Genomic DNA, 12662 nt, shown 5'->3' on the forward strand with positions numbered 1-12662 from the left:
AATAAATATATATATATATATATATATATATATATATATATATATATATATATAAATAATAGTGTCGGTTATTCGGTGACCGCGGTTATTACACTTTCATAACCGATAAATAACCGAATAACCGGAATTTTTTTTTTGCCTTATAACCGATAACCGACCGATAACTGAAATTATCGGTCGGTTCGGTTATCGGTTTTGTCGGTTTTTTGGTAATTATGCTCACCCCTAGAGAAGATGGGAGTAGATTTTGGGTAGTTGGAAAGTTTGAATTTTGAAAATGGGATAAGAAGATAAGAAGAGAAAAGGTCAAACTTTGGGAAATGGGAAAGCTGATGGGGGTTGATGGGTGTGACATGTGGGTTTCCCGAGGCATTGGTGGAAGGGGGGAATCCAAGACTCATGGGTGTCCCGGGGAGGAGGAAGTCCCGAGCGCAACGCGGGTGCCCGGGGGCGCGGCATGGATAATACTTGGCGGGCTTGGGCTTGACCCTCGACTCACGCTACTCTCCTTCGTTGACGATGACTCGCAACTCGGAGAGTGGGGGACTGATGATGGATATATTAAGTATGGGCTCGGGACGAACCGACCCGGGAAGGCTGGCGCGAAGGCCTACGGAGGCCCCGTATGAGGCCGACCAAGGCCTCGGCCTACGGCGAGGCCGACCAAGTCCTCGGCCTACAACCTCGGTCGAGGCCTACGTGGGCCTGGAAGCACAAGATGGCCCCGGGCACTCGCATTGATCCGGTCAACGCGTGATCCAACTGCCCCGCGAGAATAGGGGGGCGGTTGGGAGTCTTGGCTAGTATAAAAGGATTAGTTAGTGTCTTGCCTAGGGACATCTACTTCTATTATTATTACCACAATTATCCTGTAACCCTTTTACGAATATTATTAATACAAAGTTGTCCCCGCGACACACATTCTACATCTTTCCTATCCATTATTTATCGGGTTTAGTGATTCGGGTCTACCCCGGGTTAATTAAATCCATCATATCCTTAATGAATATGATTATCCGTTAACTTTTTTGTTAGTTCTGTTAGTTCACCGTTAACTTACTCATTGATTTTGATAAGAGAGGTCTCAGGTTCGAACCCCATCCCAATCAAATTAAAGTTGACATAATTAGTACTCTATTTTACTTTTATTAAATTAATTAATTAATAATAATTTAGTAGCTACAAAAAGAAAATACATATGCATTTCTTTAATTTAGAATTATGTGTGTACAATGTCTTTATTCAAAAAAAATTATTCATTTTATCAATAAATTAAATAAGAGAAATAATTTTATTAGTTATATTGTCTTTATTTTTTCTCAAATGTAAACATTCTTTACATTCAAATTAATCAATTAATTATATTAACTACATTGTCTAATATCTTTTTTTGTGCACTATTTTTTAATTAAATATCAAAGTTATAATACAAAATAATGCTACATACTTATTTACCAAGTATTTTATTAATAGCATGAAAAAATTAAAAAAAAATATAATTAATAAAGTCAGTCATATTAACTACTTGAGGGATTTGTTGACAAAGAGAATATTCAAATCACACAACAAATTGAAGCGAGAACTACATCGCAATGTCCTTGTTTGATAATCAGCAGTTAGCGTTAACGGATTTGACCAGCGAATTATATCAACGGTTGGAAAAAAGATATTTGAAAAAATTAGCCATTTAGATTAACATGTAAAATGACCTAAGGTATAATAATAATAATAATAATAATAATAATAATAATAATAATAATAATAATAATAATAATAATAATAATAATAATAATAATAATAATAATTGATTTAAAAAAAATAAAAATATAATTAAGCCAATCATATTAATTACTTGGATTTATTGACAAAAAGAGTATTCAAATCACACAACAAATTAAAGTGGGAAACTATCTCGCAATGTCCTTGTTTGGCAATTCGCAATTAGCTCTTCAATATTAGTATATATTTAATATTTTATGGCCTAATTTTTATTTGCTCTCCCTTATGTCCCGTATTTAGTTTCAACCATACCTATATAATTATTTTATTGACAATTATAATCAATCTTAACTATATTAATTTGCATTTGTAAATTTAGAATTGCCTATTTAAATACGCAAATTTAACATTTAATTATCAATGTATAAACAATTCCAATATAATCTTGCCTTGATATACTTTAAAGTACTTATTTAAAAAAATTAAAAAAAATTGGGCATTAATCCAATCGCACAATGTGCATAAAAAACTAGTATATATATATAATAGAATATAGATATAGATAGATATAGATTGCACGCAATAGATTTACATAATTCAATTCCAGCTTTACATCCGCGTCCTTCTCTCCCTCTTACTTTCTCTTTCTTCCTCTCTCTCTCTCTCCCTCCCATATCTCTCTGTTAGGGTTTCAGGCGCCGCTTTTACTGTGTGCGATCTGAAAGTGCCGTCCTTGTTCTCTCACCAGCCATCATCTCGGTCCTTCACGTAATTTCCTCTCCCTCTCTAACTCGAATTTATTGTTGTGTATGTTATATAAACTCCATTTAGAAAGCTGATTATGTGCAAAGTATATATACTTATCGCTTGATCTGCGCTTTTGTTTTTGATCGATGGATTTTCTGTACCGCGCTATGATTGATTTTGAATACCTGAACTCTGATGTCTGATCTATTTGTTTATTTCGGCGTTCAAATTTCAATATGCTTGTTTGAACTTGCGATGCAGAACCTGGTGTTTATATTTTTATATTCTATGTTTTTTGGTTTCAGAATCTAACTTGATTGCATAGCTCTTATACAGTTATTATACTTGAGTTATATTTTTTTTTTTTTTACGGAAGTTGAACTCCCTTGAGCTTAGTGGTTTTCTCGATGGTAGAGTTTTGTTAAATTTGATTTTCTGTTGGTTGGATTGGCTTTTGAATTGATGTGTTTGTATCCTAGCTTCACAATCTAGTTTTCCCATTTGAATTGAATGATTGGCTTTTTTCAGATTTTGTTGCCCCATAGTGATTAATTTTTAAAAGCTTGAAGGATAGATTTCCCATATATGTGGATCTATGGAATTTCAAAAGCTCTGTTATTTGTTAGGTGTTCTCTTTTGCTACAAAGAAATTGACCTTTCTATCCTTAGTTTTGTCTAGCTACATGTGTAGTATCCATTACTGAAAACATATTTTTTTCTTTACTGCATTTTATTTTTCATGTGAATTTCATTTGTAAATCTTTCTAATACTCCATATTAATTATTGATGCTGGACATGTAATTTGTTTTAAATAAATTATGTGAGAAACCAAGTTTTAAAAGGCAGTGGCATGCCTCGAGGCGTTTTGTAATGTTGAGGCGATGCGTAAACCTCAATTTTTATCAGAAATATATTAATGACCTATACATATTGTTCATAAAATACACCATAGGATCTCCTTGGAGCACTGGGAGAAGTTCTTTTTTTCGAATGATTCACCATGTTTAGATATAATCAACCTACAAAGAATTAATAAGGTAAAAAATTAATATATATATGTTTTTTTAAAAACCACGGCCAGCAGGCAGCAGTACTGTAAAAACAAAAAAAATCTGTATAAAAAAATTGCCAAGTGTCCAGTATCTATGAAGCCACTATATATATATATATATATATATATAGGCAAAGGAATACACACCAAATGCACCCGTACACGCTGAGTACACCAATCTGTTTCTTTAATAATATACTTTTGTTAGTTTAATTTGTATAATCGAGCTGCTTGAAAATTGCCGAGCTCGAGCTCGAGCAGCCCCTTCCTTAATGAGCTCGAGCTTGGCTCGGCTCGTTTACACCCCCAAGTACAACACATGAACACAGTTTATATAACTTTAAACTAAGTGTGTACTTAATAAACTAACAGTAATTCATAAGAATTTATTTAAATATAAAATTTAAAGTAAACAAAAATTAGAAATTACCTTTTGTATAATATATATATATATATATATATATATATATATATATATATAGTGTCGGTTTACGGTGACCGCGGTTTTTAATGGCTAATAATGGAATGGCCGAATAACCTATTTCTTTTCCCTTGTAACTGAAAACCGAAATTTTCGGTCGGTTCGGTTATCGATTTTTCGGTAATTATGCTCACCCCTAGCCGCCGCCATCGTTGAACACTGTAGCAGGCCGCAATTATTCCCGGTTCCTCTATATGCCTTACTCACTGCCATGTTTTATTTTTGTGAATTTGGTTTGACGATCTGAAACTTTATCTCTTGACCATTAGGATCAGTTTAAGATTTGAATAAGCTTTTTTTTTTTTTAATTTTTTTGTGTGGATATTTTGTTTCTCCTGAAGTTACACGTGAGAATAAAGAGTTTTGAAAGCATGCCTGGACACTTGTTTCATTGGCTTGAAAAATTATGCGGCAAATATATTGAACATGAAATGCATTAATGGCTTATTAATTTGCACTTGTTGGTCAATGGTCATGAGCAGTTTATCATTGCATTTTTTAGGTAACAGGAATTTCTGTCTGAAGTAGCGCTTGAAATATAGTTTAATTATTCTGGCTGACAACAAAACCTAACATTTTTTTTTGAATTTTGTTGTTATTTCAATTATTGTTGCTGTCCAGAGATTTGGGGCATGAGAGCACAAGCATTGGCAGTTCAACAATCTCTTATTGGCTCTGTTGTTTGCTCTCGAAACTGTAAATCGTCTCTCTGCTCAGTCTGGAGTTGTTCTAGATCGTCATACCCCCCATACAAACTCAGTTCTTTTCTCTCTTATCAATTCCCCATGTCTTTTGCCACCAAAATCTCATACCCTCTCTTCCACCAACCATTCCTGAAAACTGTTGGTTCTCATTCCTCAGCTTCTACTCCTGAAAGGCTTCATTTTGCTAAGCCTATCACTTTTCAGAAAATTCCCACAAAACTAATTTCTGTTGTACCGCCTGCATCATCATCACAATCATCCTCGGTATCTCTACAACCTGTTGAAGACTTGCCCCCGAAGCTTCAAGAGATAGTCAAGCTTTTCCAAGCAGTAGAGCAGCCCAAGGCTAAGTATGAACAGCTTTTGTTTTATGGGAAGAATTTGAAGCCGTTGGATGCTCAGTACAAGACTGGTGAGAATAAGGTCCAGGGCTGCGTTTCGCAGGTCTGGGTAAGGGCATATCTTGATGCAAATAAAAATGTCATCTTTGAGGCTGATTCTGACTCGGTGCTCACAAAGGGCCTTGCAGCTTTGCTGGTTCAAGGGCTGTCAGGCCGCCCTGTTGATGAGATTGTGAGGGTATCACCTGATTTTGTAGTACTTGTTGGGTTGCAACAGAGTTTAACACCATCAAGGAACAATGGTTTCTTGAATATGCTCAAGTTGATGCAGAAGAAGGCTCTGCAGTTGTATGTGGAAGCTGAAAAGACAGGAAGTTTGGGTCATGATGAGGATGCAAGCAATACAACTGAGAGCTCGAATTTTGGAGTGACGAATGATAATGGAAATGAGAATTTGAAGACTGGACTGAGTTCTGAAGAGAGTGGTGGTAATGATAGTAAAGCAGTATCGTGTGATAGTGTTATTTTGGGGAGTCGGGGGATGAGAATTAGGGAGAGATTGGAGAGGGATCTAATGCCTGCTGAATTGGACGTTGAAGATATTTCATATCAGCATGCTGGTCATGCTGGGGTTAGGGGCAGTGATGGTGAGACACATTTCAATGTGAGAGTGGTTTCTGAGAAGTTTGAGGGCAAGAGTTTGGTTAAGAGGCATAGATTGATTTATGATTTGCTGCAAGAGGAGTTGCAGGGTGGACTTCATGCGCTGTCCATCATTGCTAAGACACCATCTGAAGTAAATAGTAGGTGAAAATCTCAGCTTTAAAAAGGTCTTAGCATTCTTTCTCATTTAAGTTCTTATTGAAATTGGTTTTTGTTAGTACCAATATTGTGCTATTATAGGCACTTGAAACAAGAGATTTTGAAAGATGTTTTCTTTTCCTTTTAGAACCATGAGAAGGATATAGGATTTGTACTACCCTGTAAAAAATAGTTCAAGAACTTGTTTTCCTATGTACTATGTTCTGTTTAGTATGTTACTCAACAATTTATAATATAAAATTTTTGCAAGACTTTGATGTATTTGACACTTGCAAAAACACTTGAGGAATGATGACAACCAAGCATTGGTATAAATTCCTACCTGCTCTCTTGTTATCTCCCTCAGGCCTCAGTTTCTAGACATTGTTGTGGCTTTCATGGATTGAGGAATTGCCAACACATACAAAACATTGCATTCCTTGGTACTTCCTAGCTCAATAAATTTGTAATTATTGAGCTTCTTTCAAGGCCTAGGTGCTCTCAGATAGAATTTGAAGCCATATAAATGAGGCATGATGTATTCTGGTAAGGATGGGATTACTACTGTTCTTGTTGCAGAAGAGTAGCACTCAATAGATTCATGGAACATTTTTGTCTTCTTGTAAGTCTTCTTAAGCCTTTAGTTAATATATTGAAGTTTTATACAAAAGTATTTTTATTACTTTATTCTCTCTTTTCCTGATTTAGTCCTTTAGAGCTTTCACCTTGCCAGGATGGTGCTATCTCTTTGCCACCCATGATTCCTAATAATATCATTGACTTTTATCTGAACTCTGAAGAGTATACATACTTAAGGTACATTTACGTTCCTTTCTTTGTTTTCGTGCCATAAGTTATTTATTTAATTTTATTTTTTGAAATAAACATAACTCAGACATAGCTTAATCCCAATCTGATTTGATTAGCTGTGTATTTCTGTCTATCAATCTCATTCTTCTAAGTGCTAAATCCTTGGATTAGCTTATCCTTAACATGGTTTTGATTACACTGCTCTTGTAAAATATTTCCAGACTAATAGAAGGACTAATGGATGATCCATTCATACGAAATTACATTGAACATCTTTTGAGAAATGTGAGGACTCAGGTGTTGCTCAAGCTCATCAAGCCCTACACAAGGATTCGGATCCCCTTCATATCCAAGGTGATTATATAGGCGTCCAGTGTATCTTTGCAGCAAGGGAGCAAGCTGCAGAGACGCTTGTTTTGTTTTGAATTAATGTTTTTATTTATTGTTTGTTTTTCACTTTCCCTATTTACCTTCTATTCTATCTTTGCTTTTTGTTCACTAAAAGTTGTTGATGTACAGGAGCTTAATGTACCAGAAAAGGATGTTGAGGAGTTGTTGGTCTCGCTATTGGATAATCGTATACAAGGTCACATTGATCAAGTGAACAGACTTCTAGAACGCGGGGACAGGTCTGAATTTTACTCTTTTTTTTTTTTAGTCCTTTGGGTTTCTTTGCCTCGTTGAACTAGGGTGGAAAAATAGTTTAAAGTAGTTGCAGAAGGGAACTGGCAGGATCCTGTATATATTGTTCCGTTTTCTTGTTTCACATGATATATTTCTTATGTCTAATGTTGTGAATAGGTCAAAAGGAATGAAGAAATACACTGCTATAGATGAGTGGAACACACAGCTCAAGTCTCTCTATCAGACCATTGGCAATCGAGTGTGTTAAATATCCAGATTGTTCCATTTATACTGCTAGGATCAAACGCTTACCACTCACGCCAAAAGCTATTGCTAGTAGCGAAGGCGCAACTTATTTCCTTATAGACTGCCATCACATTGTTCGAGATAGACTGGGTGCTGGACTTGGCCCTTAGGAACTTTACCGTCCTCCGCCCAACAATCCCCCAGCCACTAGACATAGCCCCTTTACCAGCTCTGCCCAACATATACTTTGAACGCAAGCACTAAGTCATCCTCCATTCAGGTCTGCAGTGGGGATAAAAGTGGGTGGTTGGCATAAGGTTTTCCCAGGTTGACTTTTGATATATGCATGTTTTTAGTACTGATGCATTCACAGACTACATTGTAAATGTTGATTCTCAATGTTCTTATTGTCAAAGTGACTAGTTAAAATTGATTCTTTTGGGGGATTTGGTTGGAACCGAGCCAATCTAGGCAGATTTGTGAGGGGTATAAACGAGTTAAATTTGGGATAAATTTTGAACTACACTTGGTATACCAAGTTTATATAGATCTGTAGTTTAATGCAATAAAATCTTTGTGCTGTATATAGGTGTAACTAAAGTCTTTCTTTAGGTATAAGAAATAAAAAAAAATATTTCTGAGGAGTTGCACCAATAGTGTAAGAGAAACACAGAACAATGAAATGTTAAAATACATAAAAAATATACTACACACCCAAAAAAAATACACCATATACCTCCTTATGCATAATGATGTATTTTCGGACACTATGTGGTGCTTTTAGCATGGTTGCAATAGGCGCTAGGCGCTAGTCGGGTGGTAGAGTAGCGCTTAGCGCCTAGATGACCTAGGCGGTTAACTAAAGAAAAGAAAAACAGTGCACATGTGTAGGTGCATATATATATATATATATATATATATATATATATATATATATATATATATATATATATATATGAAAAAAATTAGCAAGGTCGAGTCGCCCGGGTTAACTCGGCTATCTCGATAGAAATGGACGAGTTAACTTGGCATAATCGGCCGAATTAGGCGCTAGGCGGGAGCCTAGGGAGAAAGTCAGCACGGTCTAGGGGCGCCTAGGCGTCGATTAATCGGTGCCTAGGCGGGATTTTTGCAACCTTGACTTTTAGTTATACCTAATGATGTGTTGTTGGTGATGCGTACTTAATTTGTGTGTATTTTTTGTAGTGCATTTCCTGACGTTGATGGTGTATATTTTGTGCTTAACTATTGATGTATTCTGAAAACCGCCGCACGGCTACATTAGGAGTCGCTACACCTGAACTCGATTCTCTCTCTCTCTCTCTCTGTGTATATATATATATATATATATATATATAATCCAAGCCAAGTATATATCATCAACTACCTAATCTTAACCCCCAAAATCTCCAATTAAATCGTAATTTTGTAAATTTCTCTAATCTCAATTTCTCCCTTGTGACTGCGAGAGAATGATTCTTGACTGTTTGTCCAAGTAAATTCGTGAATCTCCTTTTACGGTCACTGTTGTCACCAAGGTTGTAAAAAACGCTAGGTATTCCTTGGGCGCCTAGTGCCTAAGTGCCTTTTTATTTACTATTTATTTTTATGTTTACCTTTTAAGACTTGATAATTATAAACTATTTAATACTTTAATAATTAATACTAAAATATTAAATATTAACCTAGAAAACATCTAGAATTGTAAATTGTATAAAGATTTAAAGAAGCAAAATACAATTCCACAAGATCACAACTCGCAAAGTATCAATATTAGAGTAAAAGATTTCATTTTTTTTTTTTTTTTTTGGGTTTGCAACTGATTTGAACGATTTAGAATTATTTTGTTCAAAACGACACTATTTTGAATGAAATAATCCATTTTTTTAAAAAAAATTTAAACAATAGCTAATTGGTTGCCTAGGCTGCCGGCCGCCTAGAACATCGATTACGGTGACAATATAGGCGGCTGGCCTTTTACAACCCTGGTTGTCAGTTGTCACTACTTTTTTTTTTCCCGATGCACAACGAGTATTAAATATATTTTTTAAAAAAAAATCAATGGCCTACATATGAAAACAGACTTCAAGCTAAGCCATACCAATTAGAAAAGCTTACATACAGGCCCATGTCTAATTTTCTAAAGCTCTTATCACCCCGACCTATTTTAATCCCTACAGTATTATTTTACAGTATACAAAATATGATCCATACAGCTTGTGTGGACCATGGTCCACACAATAATGATTGCTACTGTACATTGTACATGAACTGAGTTTCTTTTGGTTTGTGTATTACACATATACATATACATACACAAAATTTGAAGGAAAAAATTCAACATAGAAATAGATAAAAATATATATGAATGTATGGAACTGAAAAAGAAGAAGAAGAAAATATAATACACACACGAAGACCAAAACACAAAAAGATCAAATTGCTACCAACGTTGAGGGGAGGGGCTGTACCACTTCTTGGAGCCCCTCAAAGAGGAACTTGTTAGATCGTGGCCCCCTGTCTTGGAGGCTCGATGCCGTAGGTTGGGCGATAGAAGTTGACCCATCATTCCAATTGTTATTGAGTTGGTCCCGTAGGTCCCCTGCGGACCTCATGGAGTCGACTTGTAGCCCAATTGAGGCTATTCCGGCTCGAGGTGACATGAGTTTGAGAAAATCGTGAAAGTTGCGAGAGTTGGACCTCGACCTCGCCATAGATAGTAACACGCTCGAGCTTGTATGTCGAGTTCTCAATAAAATAACAATGATGGAATTAATTAATCTGGGTGGACCGAATTAACCAAAACCAATAATTAAGGAATAAATAAATAAAGAAAGTGTTGAGGTTAAGGAGACAAATGGGATTAAGTAGGACCGTAGGGGTGTGCATCGGGCGGTTCGGTTCGGGGTGGGTGTTGGCTAAACCGCTCGGATTTCGGTTTGGTGAATCTAAAACCGTTCCTAACATTTTAAATAATAAATCTTTCGGTTTCTTTAGTATTCGGTTTCGGTCGGGTTGGTCGGATATCCGACTTGTGTTCGGATGAAGCAAAATTGAAATAAGAATAATAAAACTGTAAAACTAAATCAAGTAAATTCAAGACAAAATGCCTTAATGCCATACAAAAAACCTTAAAACCCCAAAAATGAATGATTTACAGTTTACACTTTACAGTTTAGTAGTTTACACTTCACAAAAAACCAGAATTACAGATTTACGAATCCACATAGTGATTTGCATTTTGCACGATTCAATAAACCATTCCAGATTTCCAGCATGTAGATTCCTGATCACAAAAAGCCATCCTGATTCCTGAATCTTGCTCCTACTCTAAATCTGTAAATCTGTAATACTCCTAGTGTTCTAGACTGCTATTCTTTTTCCTGTTAAAACTTAGTGCAATTTAGTAAAGGAAACAAACAACTAAACAAGTAAAAAACAATAAGTCAATAATAATTACTTAGCAAATGAGAAAATGAGATTATAATATTGGCTCAGTAAGCATATTTGTCCATATCAATGTATGGATTAAGGGCAAATTGCTTCAAATCTTCAATTGAACATTGAGCAACATACCAGCTTAATCCTTATTTCAGATCATTGGTGGAAGCTTTCATCATTGCCAATTTGCCATAATATATCAAATACTCAGAAGATAACATTACCAGAATTACAGCAATATCACATTGTTTTAGACCATCTTGTACCACCAAGTTCAGAATATGAGCAATGCATCTCATGTGAAGATACTTAATCTTCACACTAGATGATCCCCAAGACAACACTTTCCTTTTTAAAAAACCAAGTGCAACATCATTTGATGAAGCATTATCTACTGTGACAGTAAACACATTCCTAAGCCCCCACTCTATCAAACAACTTTCAAGTGCTTTTGCAATATACTCATCCTTATGTGATGTAACAGGGACAAAAGAGATAATTTTTTTATGTAGCTTCCACTCCTCATCTATAAAATGTGCAGTTACAACCATGTAGTTTATCCTCTGAATAGATGTCCAAGAGTCAGTTGTAATACTGACTCTTTGAGTGTTTCCCCTAAACAAACACTTTAAGTTCAATTTTTCTTCTTCATAAATGACATTGATATCCCTACTGATTGTCCACCTAGATGGAATTTTAAACCTAGGACAAGCCACTGCAATGAACCTCCTAAACCCTTGCCCCTCAACAAATATAAAGGGAAGTTCTTAATCATTTCTACCAAGGCTCTCCTAATGGTTTCCCGATTAAATACCCAAGTCCCCAACTCTCCCACAGTTGGTTCAGATGCATCACTAGTAGCAACAGCTTGAAATGTCAGAAGGGACTGCCTAGTATCTTTAGAGTGAGGGTTTTTCATACCGCTAACCATGTGGTTCCTTAAAGATGTAGTACCATGTTTTTTTTATTGACATTGATACAACTTTGCACAATAGATACACTTTGCTTCTATAGTAACATTATTACTATCAGTAATCTTTTGAAAATGATCCCAAACTCTTGATCTGGATTCAACCACTTTCCTTTTCTTTGCAGGAACTGCAGCAGTAGGGAGCACAGTCTGTTGAGTAATTGTGTCAACAGTTTGGGCTTCCACTGCTGTTGCTCCTTGAGCAGAAGAATTGGTAGGTTCACAGCCAGAACTAGGTATACTGATATTGTCCATCTATAAAGTGTGGAACATAATCAGTACAGATAGTAGGAGATTGAAAATCATAATACACATATAACATATTAACATTTAACACTTAACTATTCCATATTTCCAATTCCATATTTCCATCAGGCATTCATAATATTATGGACATCATCTCTGAATGCCCATCATATGGAGTATGGACAACAGTCACAACACATAGGCAGTTAGGTACTATATATAGGAATATAGTTTCCACATTTCAGAAATTCAGAGGCAATATATATCATAATATTTAAGGGTCCTCAATCCATAAACAAGAAAGACAACAGAGATGATATTTTTAATGCTTCCACTCACAAATCATAACAGTTTCAGAATAACAAGTTCACAAGAATCACAAGCCAGAATCTCATATTATATCACATTATCACATAATTCACATTATAATGAATAAATCACTAAAATAAAATAACTAGGGTTCGAGATTTACTTCTTTTC

At 35.5% G+C, this 12662-nt stretch overlaps 1 protein-coding gene across 3 annotated transcripts; it reads left to right on the forward strand.

Moving 5' to 3' along the window:
• Positions 1-2287: 2287 nt before the first annotated feature.
• Positions 2288-7842, forward strand: LOC109167382 (sufE-like protein 1, chloroplastic/mitochondrial). Of its 3 annotated transcripts, XR_002051833.1 has the most exons (6): positions 4058-5851; positions 6335-6467; positions 6562-6661; positions 6877-7009; positions 7175-7284; positions 7457-7842. XR_002051833.1 is itself a non-coding variant. In XM_019316402.1 (3 exons), exons 2-3 carry the CDS (start codon positions 4632-4634, stop codon positions 6250-6252), a joined length of 1260 nt encoding a protein of 419 aa, XP_019171947.1. In that variant the 5' UTR covers positions 2288-2487; positions 4621-4631; the 3' UTR covers positions 6253-6267. The 3 variants fall into 3 exon arrangements, 2 of the variants coding, with proteins under 2 accessions (XP_019171947.1, XP_019171946.1); XM_019316402.1 differs by lacking the exons at positions 6335-6467; positions 6562-6661; positions 6877-7009; positions 7175-7284; positions 7457-7842 and adding exons at positions 2288-2487; positions 6213-6267 and having other exon boundaries at positions 4621-5851; XM_019316401.1 differs by lacking the exons at positions 6335-6467; positions 6562-6661; positions 6877-7009; positions 7175-7284; positions 7457-7842 and adding an exon at positions 6213-6267.
• The last annotated feature ends 4820 nt before the right edge of the window (positions 7843-12662 follow it).

Source organism: Ipomoea nil, unplaced genomic scaffold (genome assembly GCF_001879475.1).
Source record: "Ipomoea nil cultivar Tokyo-kokei standard unplaced genomic scaffold, Asagao_1.1 scaffold3150, whole genome shotgun sequence".
NCBI classification, from domain to species: Eukaryota; Viridiplantae; Streptophyta; class Magnoliopsida; order Solanales; family Convolvulaceae; genus Ipomoea; species Ipomoea nil.

Excerpts from the sequence above, each read along its gene's own strand:
- LOC109167382 (XM_019316402.1), top strand. The coding sequence starts at position 4,632 with ATGAGAGCACAAGCATTGGCAGTTCAACAATCTCTTATTGGCTCTGTT. Across the intron at positions 5,852-6,212 it reads CCATCTGAAGTAAATAGTAG|GCCTCAGTTTCTAGACATTG; the intron begins GTGAAAATCTCA and ends TATCTCCCTCAG.